Source organism: Trachymyrmex cornetzi, unplaced genomic scaffold, assembly GCF_001594075.2.
Source record: "Trachymyrmex cornetzi isolate Tcor2-1 unplaced genomic scaffold, Tcor1.1 scaffold88, whole genome shotgun sequence".
Lineage (NCBI taxonomy): Eukaryota > Metazoa > Arthropoda > Insecta > Hymenoptera > Formicidae > Trachymyrmex > Trachymyrmex cornetzi.
The window spans coordinates 1144488-1169821 of record NW_017300223.1 but is presented as its reverse complement, the minus strand read 5'-3'; the positions used below and the strand labels follow the sequence as shown (position 1 = coordinate 1169821).

General features: G+C 38.3%; 1 protein-coding gene across 1 annotated transcript in view; it reads left to right on the top strand.

Moving 5' to 3' along the window:
• LOC108769253 (zinc finger protein rotund) overlaps positions 1 to 25334 on the top strand; it is a 160654-nt gene that overhangs the window by 85866 nt on the left and 49454 nt on the right. The window contains exons 3-5 of the mRNA XM_018520131.1: positions 3507 to 3575; positions 3658 to 3709; positions 19696 to 19871. Of these exons, the coding sequence (XP_018375633.1) occupies positions 3507 to 3575; positions 3658 to 3709; positions 19696 to 19871 (297 nt within the window). The remainder of the gene's footprint in view (positions 1 to 3506; positions 3576 to 3657; positions 3710 to 19695; positions 19872 to 25334) is intronic.

Below are 25334 nucleotides of genomic sequence, written 5' to 3'. Positions count from 1 at the left end.
CCCCCTCCCCGTGCCATTCCATCTTCCTCCCTTTCGTCCCTCTCTACATACCCCCGCCGCCTCCGTAGAGACGGTCCGATTTTTTCCTCCCGTTTCCTCGGCTCCGACATTTTTTACACCTTTTTTCTCCCCCTCCCCCCCTTCTCCGACGGCTGCCCATGCGCCGCTCTCCCTCCCGCCATCGGAATATCGCCTCGAGCATCCGCTCCATCTCCCTCTCTCTCACATCTCACATACGCATACGGTCTCTCTCTCCCTCTCGTCTCGTCTATCCTCCGCCCTTTTCCTCTTCTCATTCGTCCACCTCTCGCTTCCCTCTCACCTCTCTTTCATTTTTCCCTACCTTTCACCCCCGCCTCTGTCTCTCTCTCTCTCTCTCTTTTGCCCCCCCTTCCACCCCTGCGGCTCTCCTATCTTTTTGATTTTTTTTTCACAGCTACCCGACCACCTACCGACGCCGCGCGTCGGCGTCCTTTTTCTATCGGGACGCTCTTCTCGACCATCGGCTCCCCCACGTACTCGCATACACACGTACGCTCGCAGCCTGCGCGCGAGAGGAAGAGACGGAGAGATAAAGAAGGGCGTAAAGAGGGAGCTTGTGGATGTGGGAAGTAAAGGAGGACCGAGGGGGTGTACGCGAGAAGTGGGAGGGGGTGAGTGGGTGGTGTAGAACGGGGTGGGAGGGGGTGAAACTGGCTGCAGTGCCTGGATGCGAGCTAAAATGTATTTTTTTGTCTTTTTTTTTCTTCTTTCTCTATATCTTCCCTTCGAGCGAGCCGTGGTAGGTTGGATTACCAATCCAGAGCTGCCTCCGGCACGTTCTTCTCTCTGTCGGGCACGTAGGGCGTTGGACGTAAGGGCTCGGCGAGCTGGTTCGCTGCCGGACATAGCACTTTAGTACGTATCGTTGATACCGATATGGAAATTATCCAACTGAATTTTAACCGCGTTGCGCACACCCACACACAGAAAACTGCCGGGATTCAATTTGGATTGATCACGTGTATCCACTGCTCTTGATATTTCCAATATCTGCAGGAACAATCATATTTTCGCACGCGACACAAGACATTTTCTAAATTACTTCTAAAGGAAAATCAGATTTTTATATATTCTCGTGTGTTGGAATATTTTCCTGCCGAAATATATATCTTGACGTTTATTTTACGAATGTATTTACTTTACCATGTGTAAAAATATCTTTAATACTTGTTATTACTTGTTACTACGTGTTACGATTATAATCTGTCTTATTTATAATTGATTATAATCTACTTTTTTCCTTCTCATTTTTACCTTTCTTTTACGTAAGAATTATTTTAAGATAATATAGTCTATTTACATATGAAAGAACAAATAAAAATTACACTTCCTTTATACATACATATATTACATGAGGTATATTGATATAGTGTTAGTAATTATTAAGTCCAGCGAATTAATTAATTTCTAGAATTTAAATAAATTGTTAAACAAATATCAGGTATATTTATTAACTATTAAAATATTTTTTCTGCTTTATGCATTAGATATATAAATGCGGCGTTATCCTGATATCATCTGGTGGAGATTTTGATTTTAGAATAACCGTTTCTAGGTGATGCCATCTGGTAACACACGGTTGGGTTTAAGGAACGGAATCTTCCCCTTGCACCTCAACCCCTACCATCCTTCTCTATTCTCCCGGAAAAGTCGATTGCTTTCGAACGTATGCGTCTTCCACCCATCCCGGCTTCTCTGATTTCCCGTCTTTTAAATAGACACGAACATTCCTTGTAGATCGAAAATCTCTACATGTTTGTAAGCACCTTTCTTGTCGTTCGTCATGATCTTCGTGGAGATCGCGAGGATCTTGCTCGACTTATCATCGACGGTCCAACATTCTTGATCCATAAACGCGTATCTTTACCTTATCCCGGCAAGCTTACGCGGGTTCCGACGGAATCAGATCGTTTGACGAGCCACCTGTAGCGCGAAGGGCTACCATCGACCCTTCTTAAGGACGGGCATACACGATCTTTGTCCCCCTTTTCAGACCACCATTCGGTCCATCTCGTCGTCTGTACCCAGTACGACTTCTTGACCTTTGGCTATATTTACGAGATCGCCGTAAAAACGTTTCGGCATAAATATTTCTTCTGATATCGTACACCATGAATACAGGATTTTTCATTGATATGCAATTTTTGTCAAATTCTTCGTAGCTCAAGTATTAATAATATTATCAGACACATTCAAATTATGTGACAATAGAAAATAGATGTAGGTATACAAATTACATCGTGAATCATAAGGGAAGCAATAATCTGCCGTTGATTTGTATACCATTCAGCGAATGCGATAGAATATGATCTATACTTACATGGCAATATTTTCGATGCTTTAAATTTTATTATTTTCTCACTCGTTTATTGATCTTCCGAGTATGGACAACATGTTTTCGCAATGTACGGGAAAGCTGCTTTTATATCACGTAACGGTGAATACTTTGGTATAATTGAAAATTGATATTTTGTAACGGGAAGATATTATTTCTATTAAAACTCTGAGAAAGGTACACAATGTGTGTCTTATATATTTTAGAACTCGAAAGGAAAGTAGTTCGAACTTTCGAGGTTTACGAGGCTCAGTCTATTCCGAATTCTCGGGGAGGTGTACGCGACCTGGCGCGAGTTCCGTCGAAATGCGGAAGGTCATGCCGAGGGATGGATGTGGTTTGAAGGGTCGTGGGAAGGGAAACGGGGTCATCTTTCGATGGCTCTTGTGGCCGCCCTATGCGTGCCACCATTGGACCATTGCAAGGTGGCGCGGACGATTAATCTTGCGGAAGCACGTTTCTGGTAATTAGCAAAACGTCGAATAATTTATGGCGAAAGAAATAAGGGCGCAAATATATTATCATCCTCAGAATTTGTTGAGAAATTGTTCCTCGTTATTTGATATCGTGTTAGGTGCACGTCGCGTTTAATGAAAGAATCAAAATTGGAATGCCAAGAACTTAAAGCAAATATATTTTCAAATATATTGTATTATAATGTAATCTTCTTACGGACTCTCCCAAATTCAACAACAAAAAATCCCCCCAAAAAAAACAGGGCGAATGAGAGTCAGCGTGGTAGTTAATACGCAATCTTAAATCTTTAATCCAGAAAATAGAATCTTTAGTCCAAAAAATAATAGTACTATTATTTTTTGGACTAAAGATTCTATTTTCTGGATTAAAGATTTAAGATTGCGTATTAACTACCACGCTGACTCTCATTCGCCCTGTTTTTTTTTTTGGATTTTTTGTTGTCAAATATATTATATTTGTATTTAATTAAGTTTATTAAAAGATGAAAATTTTCAGTTACATTTTCTCTCTTCCTCCTCATTCCTATTTTCATATGTATACGCATTTCGTAGATTTCATCTTCGTAAATTAATAAACGATTAAATTTAGCCAGTTGGAAGTTGATGGAAGCATTTGCTAAAATTAATTAGCAACACTTTCTTCTGTGTTGCAGCAATGCGCCCCGCACGACAAGGAAAGCGACTACTGGGGTGGCGGCCGGGGCGCGAAACAAGGTTACGAGGTGAGACAACCCACTTCGAAATATTTTAGTGGTCTATTTCATATACACGGCCGTCGTGCTAATTCTACTTGGTGAAGCGCAGCACTTTCTGTTGCAGGCGAAAATGAACGCGGACCATGGTCAGCTGCAGAAAGGTGAGTCTCTAATGCTTGTGTATGTCTCGTTACCTTCCCGTATACATCCACGCAGTCCGTGGATTGACGTTTTCGCTTTACTATTTCAACCATTAGCCTTCTAAGGCTATTTTACATATATTTTTAATAATATAGAAATACGAAATGTGACATTAATACGTATCAACAATAATGTTTCATATATAAATGAAAAATTAAAGCCATATTATTTTTTATAACATCAATAATTTTTTATGTAATCTCGGGGATTTAATTTCAATGGATTTGCAATTAGATTTACTATTAAAATATTTAATGTTGAAAACGACAAAACGATGGAAAAGTCGTTTAATAAAAAAATTCGTTGAAAAAAGCAACTATAAATTTGTCAAAGAATATGCAATCAGATATAAATGATTAACATCCAAGACGCTTCGTGTATTATCATCGTGAGTCGAGATGGAGATCGAGGAGTTGTTTACCTGAAAAATTGGGATCATCGTGGGCAGTTAAATCACGCCGGTGCCAAGACTTCGCCGTCTCGCTTCGTCTTGGTATCTGTTAGCGTCGCGACCTCGCATCGGATGCAAACACTTCCTAAGATCTAACCATCGGCTGGGAACCGGTTGTGACTGCATGCGTGACGTAAGATCGCCGATTAGGAGCGAAAGAAAAAGTCAGAGAAAAAGAGTAGGGGCACTGCACCGAGCAAAAAACACGCGCGAACCTGAATTTATCAGTGGACCGTGCTGGATATGTAAGCTACACTCCTGAACATCTTTTTTTACATTTAGAACTTGATTTTTCACCTATTGACGTGATTAGTCCAAGTTCCTCGATTATTTTCCTTTTTTCTTGCGATTTGAACGTGTTTTTATTTAGGTACAAGACGCGTGACTTGTATAAACAAACAAGAAAAAAAGCGAACAGCTTTTTTTGTAATATATAGAGGTGTTATATTAATATGACACGTGCTCTGCTTTTCACATAAAGGTTATATAAAAAATTAAAAGCTAAGAACGAATAATACAAATAAGGTCATCTAAATTAAAAACGAGCATAAAATAAGATGTGCATTAAAATTATTCTTAAAAAATTCTATGATACGTTTCGGACTTTACTTAATCCTCTTCAGTCATAGAGAGAAACTAACCCATATACCTAATTATAGCGTTTGGATAATTACACATCGAATGTCAAGATTTCAAATGGCGTCCGCATATACAAAATTCTTTCAACAGGTCGTACATATTTCGATTCTTCCATAACTCGTTCTGATTCAGATATTTCTATCGTCATTAAAAGCAACGAATTCCTCGGTCGTTAACGGGAACTCATTTATAGTCACAAGAATTAAAAACTTTGAATCGTATAACATCTCCCATCCAAATCCATGTACATAAATTACGAAAATGTGGTAAAATTTGAGGAAGAAAATCTATATGAGTAAAACGTAACGATAAAATTAGTTGTGCTGTTAACAATATGTTGTTCTGATGACTGACAAGTGATGACTGCCTATTGACAAAGTTTCCCGTTAACGACCGAGGAATTCGTTGCTTTTAATGACGACAGAAACATCCAAATCAGAACGAGTTATAAAAGAATCGAAATTTATACGACCTATTGAGAGCATTTTGTATATGCGAATGCCGTTTGAAACCTTGACATTCGATGTGTAATTATCCATGCGCTATAATTATTATAGGTACATGGGTGTTTCTCTATGACTGAAGATGACTAAGTAAAGTCCGAAAAGTATCATAGAATTTTTTTAGAAAATTTTTTTAAAGAATAATTTTAATGTTATTTTATGCTCGTTTTTAATCTAGATGACCTTGTTTGTATTATTCGTTTTTATTTTATTTAATTAAAAAAAATATTAAAAACTTATATTGATGTGTCCTGTATCTTAATTTTTAAACTGAAGTCAATCGAAAGAGGAATTAAGAGGGCGAAACGGCTTTAAATTATAAGGATAAATTTTTGAATTTAATTGAATAAAAAAGTTTATAATAAAATTATTTTATTCTATTCTATCCCTATTTTATTTTATTCGATTTTACTCTATTTTAATTTAACCATTTTAAGATAAAATAAAAATTAAAATGAACCGTACACGACACTGTTAGTATAAGGAAATGTAATATCAAACTCATAAGCTGAATTTCTTTTATCAATTTCGATAATAATCCGATCCGGGTAAATCAAATTCATCATTTCTTCTTTGCCTCTTCCTCCTCCTGCTCCTTGTCAGAAAGGATTAAGCAATCGTCGTTTCGTTTATAAAAGGAGACGCACGTTTCAATACATGTTTTTCACTGCCAATGGCACGCGCGCTTGGCCTAGGCTGGCCATTTACGAGATAAGCTCGCTACCCTTCCATTCTCGTCAGGATCGACGGGCTCTCGTCAGTGATTCATGCCATAGAGAAACGCAAACCTGTATTGGAGGGGGAAAGGAAAAAAAAAAGTTGCACGACCACCTGCAACATTTCCCTCGATATTGCCCTGTAATTTGACGCGACTGTATGCCTCCGCGACAAATATTATTGCAACGATATCCGTCGTCATCCACTATTACATCACTGTCCAGTTAACGTAAAAACTTGGTTTTTATTGAGCGATTAAAACAAAATTTATTACTGCGATATTTCTTCTTTTTTCATTAGTCCTTGTTACTTTATTTATTAGAGTCCTACATGACTTTATTACTTATTACTTAACAATTTCTAAAATATAAATTCTTTTTCTAGAACTCTTCCAAAATATACGTATTCCACTCTCTTTTTATTTCTACGTATATTTCCTGATGTTTTAAAATGATCGTGTACTTCCATCTGATGTCTTATTACGTCTGTTCCATCTCCAATTCTGTTTTCCCTATTCTTATCTTCTATTAATTCACCGTTTGGCCGCAAGCTCGGATTCAACGCTGCCGGCGTGCACGATCATTATTACATCGCGTGTTTCAAAATCCAAATTTCTCTTTCATCGGCGGAACATTTTTCGCGCTCCGTGCCCATCGGGCCCAACGTTAGATGGGCCCTAAAATTAGCCGTCGGCCTGGCAATTGCGCAAAGATCCTCGACTATTCGTTAATGTACGGATCGCATGACGCCGAAATTTCGGGCCCCGCGAACAGTCTGAAGAAGATGAAGGATGTGTGTGGGACGACGGAGCCTCAAGGCCCCCTCTTGCGCCCGTCTCATTATCGTATTCGCTCGTCAAGTAAATGCGAGTCGCTCGTTTGGAAATTCCTCCTCGGCAGCCTCCAGGAGATATGTCGCGATACACCAGCAACCTCGTAGCAACATAGATGGAACGTGTCGCAACGTGCACGTATGATTTATTTGACCGGCGAATACGTATTTTTTGACGAGTCGAATTCGAGAGATCGTATAAAAGTGACTGGCGCGTCTCTCACGTGACGATTTTCGTCGGAAGATCAGATAGGTATTTCGAAATTTATTGACTCTTGGGCATTAAAGTAAGCTTCGCGATTTCATTTGTCTCTAAGATCTGCTTCTGATTTCTGTATAATATTTTTATATAAAAGTCTGCGTTTTAAGTTTTTAATTTCCTGTATTAATTAATTAATAATCCTCTCAGTCTATTAAAAATATTATTATATAAGTTATCGTTATTATATTATAAATTTAACATTTTTCGTCTAAAAAATGCGGAAAGGTCGATAATTTATAGCTGATAATTTATTGGAATTACGACTTCTGAAACGACGTTCTTAGACAAACGCACATGTAAATTCTTTAAACGTAAAATATCGTGAATTGTCATTGAGGCGTTAAGAGGAGATAAGATTGCGCCAGACGCGTCTCTTTCTTTGCCTCTTGAAATCTTAACGCCACCAGTGAATGACTTTAATGATCATTGAGTACCTTGCACGGGTAACTAAATCCGAGAGACGGCACTTCCTTCATTCTCGGTCCCGAACGTTTCACTCGACGTAACGATGGAAGAAACACGTTAATGCAACACGCGACTTTCACTTACCTCATAATTTGTATCCTTTTGATCATTCTCTAATTATTAGGAGGTATTTTTATCCGTTAAAATGAAGAATCGGATTACGCTAATTTTAACCGGATTATAAAAAGCTACTTGAACTTCCGTCCTCTGACAGGTTAATGGAGTTTTTTTTTTGGATTTACATTGGGGCGAGGGTACTTTTGTAATAATTTTACCGACAACTTCCTACGCCGCGATCCGTATCCCATCTCGTGTTACTTCGTAATGTACAAATGAAAATATCCTGCATCAAGTAAAGAGAATGCGGGGGAAAAGGTTATTTCTCGGGTTATTCTTTTTTTTTTTTAATAACAAACGCTCTACCTGCTTTCCTCTCTCAAGCTCTTATTTCTTCTTGTACGAGCGCACATACGAGAAAACGGATTGCATTTCGTATTCGAAGGGGTAGAATTGGCTCGTAAACAGGTCGATAAAAATCTGACTGTTCTACGTAAACAGACAAGCACAGAAATCAGTTGGTGCACTTTCTGTCAAATATATGCTTATATAATATAATTATGTGATATCTTATTCTTCAAGTTTCCTCAAAATGCCGTTGCCCCATAATAAATACAGTCATAGTGATAGCGTTAATATCTTGCGATTATACCTTATTAACGTAGAAAAAGGACAGTTGTTTTTTTTACTAAATCCAGAGGTTGTGAATGAGAGAATTAAAAATAATAGAGAGCCGGGACAATCACACTTTCAGTCGAAATTATAGCAATTGTTGTCCGAGGGAAAAGTAGTTTCGGAATATTCTACGCATATATTTATACATGGTGGTGTATAATCATGAATAAGCGGAGATTCAATTAGAGCCATTTATTCTCAGCGCGAAATCAAAGCACGTTGTGCAAATGCGGGACGAGATACATGTTGGAACGCGACTAGAACTCTGTTACATCGTACTTTCGACATAGGTTACAATGTGTCGAAGAGTTTGGGGTCAATTAAAAGTTGGAGTCTTCCACGTCCGCGCACGTAGAACCGAAGGAAGGGAGTAGAGGGTGAGAATGCAACGGGAATTTCTGGCGAGAGGTCTGATTTCCATATTTTACATTCTTTCTTTGTCAAAAACAAAAATTCGAATTACTTTAGGAGATCTTTCAGTAACTGCTAGTCAACTTTTACTTTGCAACGTTTTGTTCAGTTCTTTGCATCAGAGATGTTAAATAATGTAATATTTCAATCTTGCGAGCGATCTTGCAAGCCATTTATTCAGTCTGTCAAAGAATTGATGGAGTTTACAGAATTGGTAAAAGTCAGATAATGTTATTTATAGTGAAATTTGTATTGAATAACATCTCAGGTAGTATTACTTACTTACATCTCCAAAAAAGATATAAAAAATATTAAAAAAAAAACTGGACGATTTGACATTTCGCTAAGAAAGAAAGATCGTCACAATCGATTTTAAACACGACGATAAATAACCCTGTATGTATCTAGATTTCATCCTAGGAGATATCCTTGTATGCTTTTAAAAAATCAACGGCTACGACGTCATCTAGAACGTCGTAGTCGCCGTCTGGCGATCGTCTAGTTTCCGCGATCAGTACTTGACGTGTTTTTACGGCTTCACCACTCTCGCTTTCCTCGCTTCGTCTGCCCTTCTTCCGTCACCACGTCGGTTTGACGCGGTTTTTCCTGGAGATTTTACCATGAGTAAAGGTCTCCCTTCATGCTCGCATTTTACGACGTCGTTTCGCGATTTTATATCGCGACACTGCGGCATTCTGTCGATCGGGAACGAGTCGAATCGCGCTTTTACAGGACCGCCCCTTCGAAAACGATCTTACTGGTTACTGGTTCGCGTCGATCGTAATATTATCAGGTATTACGCAACGCGGTCGTAACGCCAAATTGATTCGTTTAATACGTACGAACGGACAGGCTAATGACGCTCATTTTCTGTCAATAACGGCTGTCACGTCGGCGATATACACGCGGCGATAAATAAACTTTACGACGGTTAGAAAAAGGGAGCTGTAAATTTAAATAAATTGTGCGAATTGAGGGTTTTGCGCGCTGAGAGACGGTCTACGGAACGGGAAATAACGACTGGTCGTATCGCGCGTCGTTATCGCGCGATTAGCAAATGGATTTTACCATTTTGCCGCAACCGAAAATTAATCCCGCCAATCATCGGGCTCCCCATTATTGTCGCGAATTATTATCAACGTCACGCGTAATTCATATCGCACTTTTAACCTTCGCCACCGAAATCGTTCCATGTCCTTTCGCACCGGATAATCGATACCGTCACGCTCGTCAATAATTCTGCCGGTGATTTATTTTTTATTATCCGGCCGTTTAGAACAGTCTGTTCGACGTCAATGAAATCGTCGTGTCTATGTAACGCGGATAATAAAGCGAAAAAAAGAAGAATAAAAAAAAAACAAAAAGTGACAGAGATTCATTCTGATGTCTTCTCCGATATGCAATGCGCGTTAATCTTCAAAGTAACGGCTACAATGTATGAAATGCATTGCGTTACATAGGAATGTTCCTGCATTTATTTATGAAACATAAACTAAGAATCAGTTTTATACAGAAATATTTTCTTGCCGAGTTGATATTAATATTCCTTCGAAGCTTGCGAACTTTATGGCTCGCTTGAACTCGGATGAATAAAATTACATTATGCAAAAAAAGAATCTTTTGATCGCATATAGATTAAATTACGAGGTATAAATATTATTGTTGTGTCTGATCTTGAGTAATAAATTTTCCACTTGCTATACAATTAAGTTATATAATATAACTAGTTGTTATGTTACATAGGTACATCAAAATGCAGTATGGTAATTAATTGTCTCAAGATACTTCGACACATATTTCAATTGCAGATAGAAAAATGTAATTAAAAAGCAAGTAATTACAAATCCAAGATTTAGAATTATCGTGTCTGCATGGAGAGACGACGCATATAATAGGACAGGTTTTAAGAATTGCGTCTGATGAGAACTTGCATTCTGCTGTCTCTTTTTTTTTTCCTTCTTTCCAACCGGTTTAACGCATGACGAAATTATTCGAAATATCTTCTCAAAATATATATGTAACGTCCAGACACAGGTCGATCGATCTGCTCCCGAAGACTTTAAAAATCGTTCCCGAGACCGGTTTGACGTATACAAATATACGTATAACCACAATGGCAGTTTAATGCTGGCAGGCGGACTTATGGTTACCAAGCGTCACGGTGACCTCGTGGCTCTCTCCAGAATTGCATCCGACTATTCTATTCTGACCGTCACTCCGTCTCCGAAAAAAAAATCTTCCAAGTCGAAATAATACCTACCTATAATACCTACCACGCAACGACTCATCGACGAAAATGCTCATTGTCGATTCATTCGTATATCGCGCGACAAACGTTGACACATTGCTGCGCAATCATTTTTGTCTGCATGACAGAAGGATGAATTACGACGAAATATTTATTATGTGTATTAATATTTATTCTCTAATTCTTTTTTACATCGATTATTTGTTAAGTGATCTTTTTTCTTAGTTAAGTAAAGTGCCGCAATAAATTAAATTATATTGATTTATAGATACAATCTCTCTATCAATCGAGATTATACTACCGCGTAACGCGAAGTGACAAGTGATAATTAATTTATTACTTGCTAATACTAAACATATAGATAATTAATCTCTTTGAATCTAAATTGAGAGAATTAAAATCTATTTAAAGTTGACTGAACACGATTCTGCGCTATCGGTGGTCTTCTTTCTAGCGATCGATCCTCTCGCGATCAAATTAAATGGTTTTTTTTTTTACTTTTTCTCTTTTTCGGCAATTTCCTTTTTGGCAGAGAAGATGAAATAGATCTCGGCGGACTTAGGTAGAAAAATTGCAAGTGGGACATGTATTTCCCGTCGGACACATAAAGATTGAAGTACGTCGAATCAAACATACGTGTAAATCAAACGTGTCATTATCGTTCCGCTCTACGTGCTATTGATGATATCTATTTCACAGTGCCGATTGGAGTTTACAAAGAAGCAGAAGTAAACCGCTCTGCACAAACAAGAGATTCAATAATCCCGGATACAGTTAACCAGGTTGTGGAGCGAGCGTGTCTGTGTTTGAATGCAAAAAGATCCCTTCTCAATCATCGTACTTGTTTCTCTTGTTTAAGAAGTAAAAATGTGATTGTGAGAGCTCCCTAAACATTTGTAAAATTAGTAATTGATTTTTTTAACGCTATTCATAAACATGAGTCAATAACGGCCGTCTTAGAAAGAGATTAGTAAATACAATTCTTCAATGGCGTAAAAAAACTGTTTTTCCCTAGAAATTCGAGTCGCCGTTGAACGTAAGATATTGTAACGCGCGTTTATCCGAGACTGGTGATTTGTATGAAATAAATGAATGTAATACGAAGTAATGCACTTACACGTATCCAAGATGTGAATTTGTTTTTATCGGAAAACGTATCATTCTCTCGTGATTATAGCGCTCGCGCGCGTTTTCCATTTACATCCGTCCGCCTATATCGCCCCTCCGCTTCGCATTAGTCACATCCAACGTGCCGTCTTACATCTCTTTTCCTTCTTATAATCTCATACGTCGTATTTCCTTTTCCCGCTCTCTTTTTCTGCTCGCTCGCTCCGTTCCACCTGTGGCCTGTGGCCCGGCTCCGGCTCCGCAGTCCGCTCGCAGTCCAGTCGGACGAGCGGTCGAACGGACCCCGATTGCAAGTCGATGGATCGACCGTCGTCCGTAACCACTGACATTTCCCCAGCAGAGTTATTTGCATAATTTACTACCGACCTCAACATTAGCGTCCATCTTATATGAAGCCACGTACACAAATAGCTCCAAATATACGTACCGATATGTAAATATAAATAATGGGCGTGCACATAAACTATATAATGGACGCGTACATACTTTTCGGGACGTATAAATGTATACGCAATTCTGTCTGGTGTACTTTGCGCGCGCACGTGCCTCTTTTTATTTTTTTATGAATCTCTATCCTGTTAATACTAATATAACGACCGGCGACCCTGAGGCTTGATATATTGCTAACTCGTGATAGTCAAAATTCCGAGTCGAGTCCGCGAAGTAAACGAAAAAAGAAGCGAACGAAAAGATGCATCGCGCACGAACTGCCCCGTAGTGCAATATTGATGTAGAGAGAGGAGAGGCAGGATCCTTGATCCTATCGACTCTAGGCGTATGACGTCAGGATCGATTCGCGACAATCGTGCAAACGGTGAATATTCATGAAGGACTGGGAGATAAGTGCAGGCCACGACACGACACGACGCGACGTGGATACACTTATGACACGCAGTGAAATCCGAATGAATCGAGTCGAGCGGTAATAACGCGTCGATTTAATCCATTTAAATTCGCATTCTTTATGCAACACTCAACAATACCTTTCATGCCTAATTTTCATCGTTGGATTTTTTGAAGAATTTCGTAATGCAAAAATGATAACGATATATCATTCATTAGAGCAAGTTACACGTGAGAATATTTTTTTTATCATACGTTATTAACATTTTATTGCCTTACGGCGCTACGTTAGAAAAAAGTTTACTAGCGGCAAGCCAATTATGTTATAAAATTTTATAAATATAGAACCAAAAATATGCAACTCATACCTTGATTACATATCTACATCATTCTTCGCTTTTTTGTGAACGCTTATTAATCCCGTAAACTTTGTTTCACATCTATATATTTAGAAAAAACCTTAAATTAGACAAAAAACAACGAATCATCTCCATGATTGCATTATCTTATTAGACGTTTATATTCCGATTGTTTTCTTTCGCTAAACTATCGGCATACCGATTTGTCGAGAGGCTTCCTGCGTCACACGAAGTATGACGCAGCTGGCAAACAATTAAATGTGTTGCAATGGGTATAATTGCCGCGTTCCCACGATTATTATTAACTCGCGCTTCCCGCAAGTCGGACCAGAGAGAAGAGGACCGGTTGGTCGACCGTTACAATTTTGACTTTTTGTTATATTATCTCAGAAATATGCTTCCGATTGCTATTCCTTTCTACAATCTGTCTTGAAATAAACTTTCTGTAATCAAAATTATTTCGTAATCATAGGATTTAAATAATTACGCTTTTTTGCATATAAATTTTTTATTCTTTTTTTTTGCATTTAAATAAAGAATTCTTAGTGATTCATTTTCGTTTAATCAATTGTAACGCAAAAAAGAACATATAAAGTAATTATTACGCGATAAAAATCATAATTAAAAAAATGCGATACAAATTTGTCGAATGTATTATAAATAGAAGCATCCTGTATAATTTACGGATATGAAAGTACGGACGTGTATTAAGAAAATTTCGTATTATTTATCTTATGCTGAATGTCTCATTGGTCGAAACATTTATACATGCTTAAATCTTGCATAAATTTTGGTCTGATTGATTCACTCGCTACGTATGTATAACATATTGTAAATTTATGAAAATTTATTCATATATAGGCATTTTGCAATTCATAATATATAATAATGTAATAAAACAGGAAAAATTTATTTATACATTTACATAATTATATATACATTATGCAATTCACAGTGTATGAAATTTAAAATCTGTTTTATTTATATATACGCATTGTTCACGTCGATTCGCAGAAGAGATATGTAAATGATTCTGCAAAAGGGCGAAGCGAGACCGTCGCGTTACGCGTTAGTCGAGTTAATTCAAAAATGGTCAAACACGACGCGAGAAAAACAGTTTTTATACGCGTAGGTGCCGAAAGAGACGCGATAATTCCATTAAAATTACGCACCGCAAATAACGCCGGGAGGTACGTGGCGTCATACGTCATTAACGCTCTCGTCACTAACGCGTGCGTGCTTGCATGCGTGCGTGCTGCGCACGCGTGTTCGTCGATGAAACGGGAGAATGGTTTTTAAACACCGCTGTTTTGCCTGCCTGTGTGGTTGGTTGTACCACGTGCCCGAAAATATGTTAAAAATGTAATTTAACGCTGGGGCTGCAGGTCCCACACGAAAATATATTATTATCGTCCGCTGTGATCGGGAGAAATATTTTAACCTTTCCCCCGTTCCTGTCATTTTTATCGTGACAAAAGCCGAGAATTAAGACGAATCTATTTCAGGTGTACGAAGAGGCTCGAGTTAATGCAATGTTTTTATCGCGTGATGTTTTCCATTTATCTATCTACCTTGTGTAAGTACCGTAGATATTTTTTAATACGAAAGTTATATAGAAACTCGTTTACATTTTATCTAGTTTTCATTTTATTCTTTATTTCCTTAATTGATAATAACATTGCATTAACTTAAGTGTATTACGTTTTTTAAAGTTTTTCGCGTGTGACACAATATTGTAAAGCGAAACACCATAAAAGTGAATCGAAAAAAAAAAATCGCGGAATATTTAAAGACGGTGTAATCTCGAGCAAAATGTTATTAAGGATCGTGTAGAGATTACGTGGATTACGAGGAGAGGTATATTTCCACGAACGAGAGAACGCTGTAACTTGCCAGTCCCCCTTCTCCTTTTCGTTCACATCCAGTTTCATTTACATTTTCGCTTTTATCCTTATTTTCATGCGCCTGTTCTGACTTGTGCAAAGCAAACAGATGTAGCGCATTTTATTCCGAGGTATATATACATATATATATATATATATATGCGGGTCTCGTATTTTTTCCACGGCGCGGCGCGGCGCGATTACGCCTCTCCTTCGATTGCTGCGGCCAAAGAGTACCGCGACTCTCGCGCACACGAGATCACGCATGCAAATGATAATTATCGAGTTCAAGCGCGCTGGAAAGATCAATTAGTTATGCCGCGAGGAGAACGTTACGTATATCTCGCGCGCGCCTTCTGAGATTGGTCGATTGGGGGAAAAGAGCGGCGCGGCGCGGCGGCGCGAATGAATCGTCGCGGGAATCGAGAGGACGATGATTTGCAAGACCGTCGATTCTTGGAAGCGAATCGCGCAGTCCGGAACGATCGCCGATTGTCCGACGGCGAATCGGACTCTGTACCTCGAAGTTTCAAGTTTATCCACGCATTCACGTGCCATGAATTTGGTTCGTACAAAAAGGATATCGTGCACATTTTTAACCACTGCGCGAGCCGCGCGAAATTGATAAATAATTATCCACTTGCGCCGTTTCCACATGACGAAACGCCCTGTGTGCCGCTTTAAAATTTAAATGGCGCGCATATAATTAACATTCGTACATTTAAATAACGCCATCTATAAGGGAGATCGGAAATTGTGCTAGGCAAAGTTTATGACACGTGTAATTGTTGCGGCGAGGAAGGGGAGGGGAGGGGAGAGGAAAATTCTTTCGGGCGCGGCGTTTGTATAAAAGACGTGTTAAAGAGAGAAATGCGAGCTGCTAGGCATGAAAACGGTACGGGATATAAAATAAATAAAACCGAGATAATAACACCGTGTGTACGAGGCTTATTTAAATCGCTTCGAAAATAGCCACCGTTCACACCTGTCTTAACGCTTGATTATGGTTTCGACTTGTATATGCGCGCTTATCGATTGCGTAATGCCGTGCATCGGGTAATTAGACGATAAAAAAAGACGACATAACGTCGTATAGATTCGCGCGACAGACACACAAGTAATAAAGCGTGTCGCAGATTGCGATAAATTTTAATTCGATTATACATACGTATAAATTTTTAATGTTACGTAAGCAGCGCGGTTTTTCGCGCGATGAAGTTATTGGGAATTGCATCGCATTATGTATAGTTTGCGCCTTGAACTTTGATGCTGCGCTCGATATTATACTTGTTATATTCGCGCGATTTTCTCATTATACACCAACATTATTATCATCTAGCGATTACTTCGATTCCGCGCAAACATTGATTCGCTTAATCGCTTGGATTTAAAGAAGTATTAACCAATTAAAAAGGTTTTAATACAATAGATTTTATATATATATAAAAGAGACACATAGTATTTTATTAAAATTAATATTTTATTAATGGCACGTTTAAACGACTTACATAATGTATCACGTTAATTTTATATAGATCAATGCCATTCAATTTGACAGTCTAAAATAAACACCTGTGTCGGAGAGATTCGCCCTAAATTGCAAATAGCTATCGATTTCACGGTTATCATTAATTAATATCAATATCAAGCACTCTCAAATGCTTGCTGGCCCGCGAATATAAATTCTATAAAGCGCATCTTTATATTCATGTGATTTAAATAAACGGATTAATACAGCACTGGCTACGTCTATTTGTCGCTTTGCCTACTTGGATTACGCGCGGATCGACACTCTTGCACGTAATGTCCGGCACGCATGAACTCTCGTGACTATATCCTTTACATGTTTAACGTTGATTCTAAGCGAAATCGACGCGCGTGGGCTGTCAGCTTCAGAGAAGCGCATCTTCCACCGCCTACGCGCGCACTTCACCGAACGCACTCGACGTGCATTGTCGTAAAAGTCATGGGATGCCCCCGTCCTTGTAAGAGAAGGGTCCTCGCTTCTGAACTGAACTTAACGAGCGGAGGATGCGCGCAAGCGGCAATCGCGGAGCGGCGTAAAGGAGCTATTAATAAATTATGAAGTCATTAATGAGAGGGGGGGGAAGGGGGAGGGCGATGCAAATCATTACTTTTCTTCTTTTTTCTTTTCTTCCTTTCCCCCCCCCCCTTTTTTTAAAATTTCGCAACGCTTTGTAAAAATAAGATATTATAGAAATGATATTTCATCCGGATTGCGACATACACAAACCGGAATTTAAAAATTATAATATGGACATCTCTCTTGTTGCACGATCGAGCCATAAAACTACTTAAATGAATGTCCGAGCGAGCCAGACACTTCACGTTTGAAGCATTTGTTCGTTGTACAAGGTCGAGCGATAACTTTTCTATTATTGGCAGGAAACGGATCAAGCATATAATTTATTATAACTTCCTTCGTTTAATGCCGGTAACGTTTCCCGTCGTTTTTGCCGCTGGTTTTGCCGACTTTCTTGAACACGAGAAAGGATGCTCCCGTAAAAAGAAAGGATTTCGTATCGTGATCATATTAAAGTCTTGTAATTCGATATTAATTGTTGAGATAAGCAAAGCCAGCAATCGTATCTTTACATCGTAAGTGACATAGGTCAATTAAAAGTTGTGTCTAATTGTATCTAATAACGTCTTGGCGCATATACATTTAATTCCACTTCAGATCTGTAATTCGCGTCAGGTTTATATATTTAGAATTTCACATGTTGTGTATTTTGATATATTTGTGTGTATTCGATGTATGCATGTATTTTAAAATGTATATATCATTGAAAAAAAAAATTAAACAGTAAATATTTACTCGATAAAAAGAAATGATAGTTAAAAATCAAATGATTTTTGTGTCATATAAATATATGTTTGTATTTAGTAAATATTTACTTGGAATTATTCAAATAAATATTTATTAAAATTTAATATTTTTTAAGTGTATTTTTTATGTGCGGAAATTCTTCAAGTATTTATCTAAATTATTTAAAATTCTAAACAGAATCCAAATGTTGTCACGTATTATAAAGCATTTGTGTAAAGTAGGTTTTATTAGTTAGGTGTCTTAAATACAACGATATACTTTGAAATAGGATATTTCAATTTCGAATAATTAACGTCCAATTTTTTCGGAATGTCTGACGGTATCTACAGAAGTAGTTGCGAAAGTATCTCGGAAGTTATTAACGTGGAATAAAGTGCGGATAGTTTTTTTCCCTCTTGTCAGAGTTTCTGCAATTGGCAACTCATTCCAGAAGCAATATTTCGAGAAGAGCAAATAAATCGCGTGCGTGTCTAAGATATTTATCGTTCGCCTTTATCGGTCAAGTTATCTCCGCTAGATTGAAACGCGCGAGATAGTGAGATTTAATCATGAATATTCTCTCGCGCCGAAAGGATGACGATATATTTTTGCATACATAGGCTTGCATGCATAAGAAGCGTGATGCGTTTAAGTGTCGATGCGTAAGAGCGCAAAGTAGTAGCGGAATACCGCGAACGGGCACAACCACAACACGATGATATAGCCGACTCAACCTGTCGGCCGAACGAACGCCGCTACTCCGCGTTTATGCGCGCCGATCGATATTGAGAACTCGTCTTAATGACTGGCTGACTGGCACACAACTCGTAACGCAGGATCGCTCGTCCTTGCAACCCGCAGGATCCTTGCCCCTTGAGTTGCGTCAGTCGGTCGACCGCTCGACTCGATCGCGTCCGTGTGCCTCTTAACTCTTAACTCTTTCTCGGTATATCACTCTTGTGTACCAGTGTGTCGTGTGTGCGCACCTGTGTGTGCATACATTATTGTATACGTGCGCAGATCTGTGCGTATACCATTTATCGCGACAAACGTAAGCGAGAAACATCGGAAAAAGGCCTCGGGTCTCACAGGATTCCCTGATAAATCGCGATAACTCGCGAATCACAATAACTCAAAGTAACTCTGCATATGATGGATAAAGTCTCCTTATCGTACACAGAACTGTAAACAGTGCTCACATTAGATATTCGCTTGATTATATTCTATTAATAACTAGATTAATGCTTCATGAACAATATGACGTATTGACGCCTTGCGTCGCGTATTTTAAATTCGGAATAAATTGCTGAGACGCAAAAAAATCTCACATCGCGGACAATCTTGCTCGCAAAACGCATCAATAACACGTATACCGTGTGCTTGATCTATAATCAGCGTTCAATTAAGTGCTTGGGAAATGTCTATGATTGCTATGGTTACTGTGTCACTTTCCAGTCGAGGAGCGCGCTTTATATTCAAAGTAGGTCGCGGGTTGGAAATAATCGAGAGTAATTAAAACGTAAGCGGCGATGTTTACGATATATATCACGCCACATTTCTGTTCTCGATGGACGTTCTGTCCAGTTGAACAAACATCGTTCAAGGCGATTCCTGATTTAATTTCGAATCTGTGAATGATTACAGGTGATGAGCAGTATCGAGGTGCCGGTGGCTCGAGCAGCGGAAGTCCGCCAGCCAGTCTTTTGGTGGTTCCTCAACCACTCACCGTAAAACCTTCCCATCCGTCGCATCTAAATTCCCATCTTGGTGGACCTCATTCGCATCCGCCGAGGAAGTACCAATGCAAGATGTGCCCGCAGGTAAGTTCGACCAGTCGACGTGCGTGCTTACGTATATTCAGCGTCGTACATTCGCATCGGACTACCGACTGTGCAAGCCGACCAATAATGGACCAATCACGATAAGACTGATTCAATGTGATTGTCCATTATTGATCGGCAGTCGAGTCGGCTTGCAAAATCGGTAGTCTGATGCGGGTTTTAGGCATCTCTACATATAAATCTCTATTTACTGTATCTTCATTCTTAGTGTAGGGTGTATACTATTGTGTACTTAATCCGTGAAACGTGTAGTTTATCTACGCATTTCATCTAGGTACTGATTTTTCAATGCATTTTTAACTAATATGTAACAAGCGTTACATATTAGTTGCGTTCCATTTTCACACATAAGTGAAACTGAAGTAAGCCGAGTATTTCATACTCAGATGACGTCATTATTTGCTTACTTTGGTAAAAAGTTATCATATGTTCGAACCTCACTTTTAAAGTGAGTTTACCTCACTAAAGCACACGGTCTCGATCTTGTATAAATTATAATGTCATGCCCGTAACACCCTGAAACGTATAACAATAGGCAAAAACTCAGTTAAATCTCACTTGTCAGAATGCAAAAGGAACGCGCGTTCAACTGAGTTATGCGTCACAAGTGAGCATTATTTGAGAATCGATGTAAATAGAAAACAACTATTTGGGTAAGAGACCATATGCTTTTAGACTACAAAAATGCTCTATTTAGCAATCATTGAACAAGTCACAGCCTGTAGCCATCCTTTCCGTACGACTATATACACATAATACCCTAATAGTGGGACAAAAGCTACAGGGATCTTTTGTAAAGGTGGTCAGTGAGTTTCTTTTTTAAAATTTAAACCTCCGTTTTTTTTCCTTTAGCCCTTCCATTTTCTTCTAAAGCGTCCCTTGATAGATAATATGATTTATGAGAGTTAATATTAACATGTTACTCTACTTTCACATTGCATTTTCACGCTTTCAATATTTCACAAATATTAGGGATAAAATTAGGTTTGCTAGTAAATGCTGTTTAAACACGTTTCGACAAAGGGAAAGACTTATTCTCATTATAAAAGATTTTGACAAATACCTTTCTTCTTTTCAAGTAATGATACCGTTATCTCTATAAATCCTGAATATTGGTAGCATCTTAAAACTTTTAGTCTTTTTCTTATTTAAAGAAGAAATACTTTCTTGTAAATTCATCGTGAGTCTCGTTCCAGTCGTTTGAACATGGACATTTTCTTAACCTTTTTTGAACAATTTTTGAATCTTTATTATTGGTACGTTTCTTTTCTTTCTTCGATCCCTTCATGCTCGTTTCCGATTTTTCATGGTTCATCTTTATGATCGATTAAAATATCCGTACTGCGAGATGTAATATAAATGCGTTTTTATGAATAATTTTAGTAACTTTTTCTGATTTAATACTAGGATAATACTTTTGTAACGATAAATAACGCTATAATTTTATGATTTCCATTTATAAAAATGATCAATATTTTAATGCGTACTTGTTTTTATTATGTAATTTCATTATATTATTATATTATATAATACATATAATTTTTTTACTTTTTTGGTCACTTTACTTTTTTAGTAATAAAATAAACATTTGCAACGTTAATAACGACATGAAAAGAGAGAAATATTTTGATGTAAGCGAGCATGCATGCATTAAATTTTGTTTTATTGAAATAAATTATTAATTTGGTAATTCAGATGTGTGACGGCATATTGAGTTATCAATGAAAAGATGTTACTTTTTTGGTCACAAAATAAACATTTGCAACGTTAATAACGACATGAAAAGAGAGAAATATTTTGATGTAAGAGAGCATGCATGCATTAAATTTTGTTTTATTGAAATAAATTATTAATTTGGTAATTCAGACGTGTGACGGCATATTGAGTTATCAATGAAAAGATGTGTTTTATGATATTCTCGGAATATCATAAAATCTGATAAGTATGGATAATATTCACAACGAACTTACAATACGAATAGTCGTAATACGATATTCTTCTTATTGAGAGCGGAAGAGTATTTTGGAGTCAAGACATCGAAGACTTTACTGAAATAATTAGAGGTTGTAACAAATTGATATCATTTTCAGTGCTCATAGATTTTCCTAGCTTTCATATTTGATTAGGATTTCTCCAACGTAAAGATGCTTCTATCTTACAACGTGCGGGACATCATCTTATTATTAATGTCTGTTCAAGGGAAGATTTGAGGAAGATCTTGAAACTCCCATCAAAGATGCAGCATCCTTTTGCGGCTTTAAGATTTCGGTTGCGTACTGCAAGGGCTCTTACGATGACGAAAAGACCTGACCTCGAGAAAATTTTTTGCCGCTACCAAGCCGTGTGATGTTTTCCGTGCCCGTTCGGCCAATACGTTCGTAGGTTGACGATTTATGTCCCCAATGATGGATTTCAGTTTCGCAAATTCGTTAACGTGCGCTTTACGAGCCGTTTAGAGACAATCGTTAAAGTTTACAGCTTTCCGCGCTTTCCGCGATAATTACCGGCGAACGGCGGCGGCGCGTTGCGTAGAAAAAAAAAGATGGCGCGAGACGAACGAGAAAGGGAGAGAGAATGACAGAAAGACAGAGAGTGAGAGCCCAAGTGGCTCGAAGGACGCGGCGCGTGACATTCCATGAGGCGAATCGTTAAAACTTAATGATATTCACTGAACGTTTATACAGAATAGGGAAGATTATCATACACCGGAGATCGGCAAAATACATCGGTGAGGCGCGGTGATTCTCTGTCCCGTTTTACGGGGAAGAAAAAAAACGGGGCAAAACACGAAACCCGACGATTAAAACTAGTTATTGCACGTATATATCTGCCACGTTAGATACAATGTGACACGGACGGGGTTAATTTGTCACGGATCGAGAGACATCGCGCGTCGAGAAAATCCCGCAATCTCCGCCTGTCCGTTACCTGAAATATCTCAATGAAGAACATTTTTTTTTTTTTATTTTTTTATAGATCGGCTGTATGCGTGTGTATGTGCGTGTATGTATGTACGTGCGTGATTTATTCCGTTAGGCGTTCCCAGAAGGAATGGAAAGAGCGGCAGAGGGATAATCGTTAAGGTGCGGACCGATCTGCGCGGTACGTCGCTCATTAGCACGAAATTAGTAAACGAACAAATCTGAATTCTACGCAGAAATCAAAACCGCTTCGTTAAAGCTGTTTCAATAACTAATCGAGGCCGGCTCTTAATCGCCCGGTCTTATCGCTGGTCGACGCCGGTTAATAAAATAATAACTTGCGTGTCCGGTTACTCGTCACTTTTGGTCGTTACTGTGTGTTCCGTTTAATATTAAAACTATATCGCAGTATATAATTACAACATTGTCTTTTATCGCCGCGCAAAATGATCTGTTACTCGTGTCATGTATAATTAAGTGTGTAACAAAAATATTCCGATTAGCTATTTAACTATAAAGGAAAGATAACACCCGTAGGATATTACATTTTATTAAACACACGTTGATATTATTTTTTGTAATGCTTATTATTGATAATATAGCAAATGACTTTCTGAAAATACTTTTAAATATTATAAACGCATTTATATATTTACTTTTCAGTAATGATTTCGAAAATTTGTCTTACGGTTATTATATTCTACGACTAAGATATTTTTTTAATGAGCAATATTTCGATAAATATTTTACTAATTTTGAGTAGAGCTTGCTATACGTAAAGTAACTTCTTATATATGTACATAAATATTTGTTTTAATTATTGATCTTTATTTGTATAATTTTTCAAGAAATGATTCTTATTTCTGACTGCAAAAACTGATCGGTTCTAAAGATTGTTACGTTTTATTCCACTTTCCCCTATACAGTAATAAGTACTCGCTGACGGGGTCCCGGCTGCGTCGCGTTCCAGACGGAGATTAAACCGAATCAAATTATACATTTGCGGACGGTAAAAAAGTTTACAAATTACACAGATTTCGTGCAACGGTACCGGCAGATTCTCCGCGATTAATCGGCCTCCGCGGCACGTTACAAAGTGGTAGTTTCTCGTTATAATCGTTTCTCTTTATCGGATATCTTTTCGAGGAGTAGGATCTTTGAAATGAGAGTAAGAGAGGAAGGACCAGAAGAAAACTGCGGGAAGCACTGGAAAAAATTAAAGATTCTTTTTTTAGGGAACAAGACAAATTTTTGTAATTAAAGTTATTAAACGTACATATCGCAGTTATGTATTTTATTTATGCCGTTTACACAGTATATATATATATATATATATATATATACATGTGTATATAACAATAGAAACAGTAAAAGCAATATATATTTTATAATGATGAAACTTTTTTTTATTATTATTATTGAAAAAACAAGTACACAGAGAAAATTATATGGTGTAATTGAATAACGATATCTCTAGTTTTCGTCACGGCTAATTTTTCCAATGTAATTTGGATTATAATTAAACTCGTAAAGATAAAGCGAAAACGATGAAATTTAGACTGATTTATGGCGCAGCTATTTTGAAAATGATTATCTTTACGGTCGCATAGTATGAATTTTTTTCACACGGTTGTTCACGCTGAGGAAGAGTTGGCAGTAAATTTATTCTCGATTAGTTGTAATACTGATTGAATGCGACACGAGGACGGAAAGCGAAGGAAGTTCGACGAGATGAGAAGTAGCGGAGACTCAGGTTTGGGGGTAGGAGGTTAAAAATTTAGGAATTCATAAATTGCCGCAATCACCACGCCCCCAATAAAGCAGGAAGTAGAATTATGCTTCATCTCGCGCAACGGTGCTGTCACGCTTGTTTCACTAATGTCTTCTACGATTAATCGAGTTCGTTGTCGCTTCGTGTACGATGTTGCAGGGATCTCTTCGCTTGTCCTCCTATCGGACCAAACTTCTGTACGGACATTCCTTGTACGCGTTTCGTTTTCGGATATATATTTCGTGATTTTCACGAGACAGAATCGCTTTTGAAATCGGAACTTGGGGGCAATTTAATTCAAACAATTTAACCGAAGCCATACTCCTGTCTCTGTATAGTTGCAGCGCGTCTTGTACGACTCGAAATCGGAGTCACGGACCAAAGCTCTCGCGATATCGCGATCGCTTGTCGCGCTTCGCCGATCCTGTCCTTTAATCCAACGCGTCTAGCTCATCGTCGCTCCGCGCGACGCTTTACGTCGTCCTAGCCACCGCACCGTGCACCGCCAGGAGTGCCAGGACGCCGCTACCGTTTCTCCTTATCGAACATTCCACCACCGGGGGAATACACGATCTCGCGGCGTACTGACACGCGGCTACAGGAGGAAATAAGAGGAAAATGAAGAGGATCACAGAGAGAAAGAGAGAACGATGGAGTAAAGAAGAAGGAGTGATAGGGAGAGAGAGAGAGAGAGAGAGAGAGAGAAAAGGAAAAAGATGACCGCCTCCTGAATGAAGCTATGCACCTCCG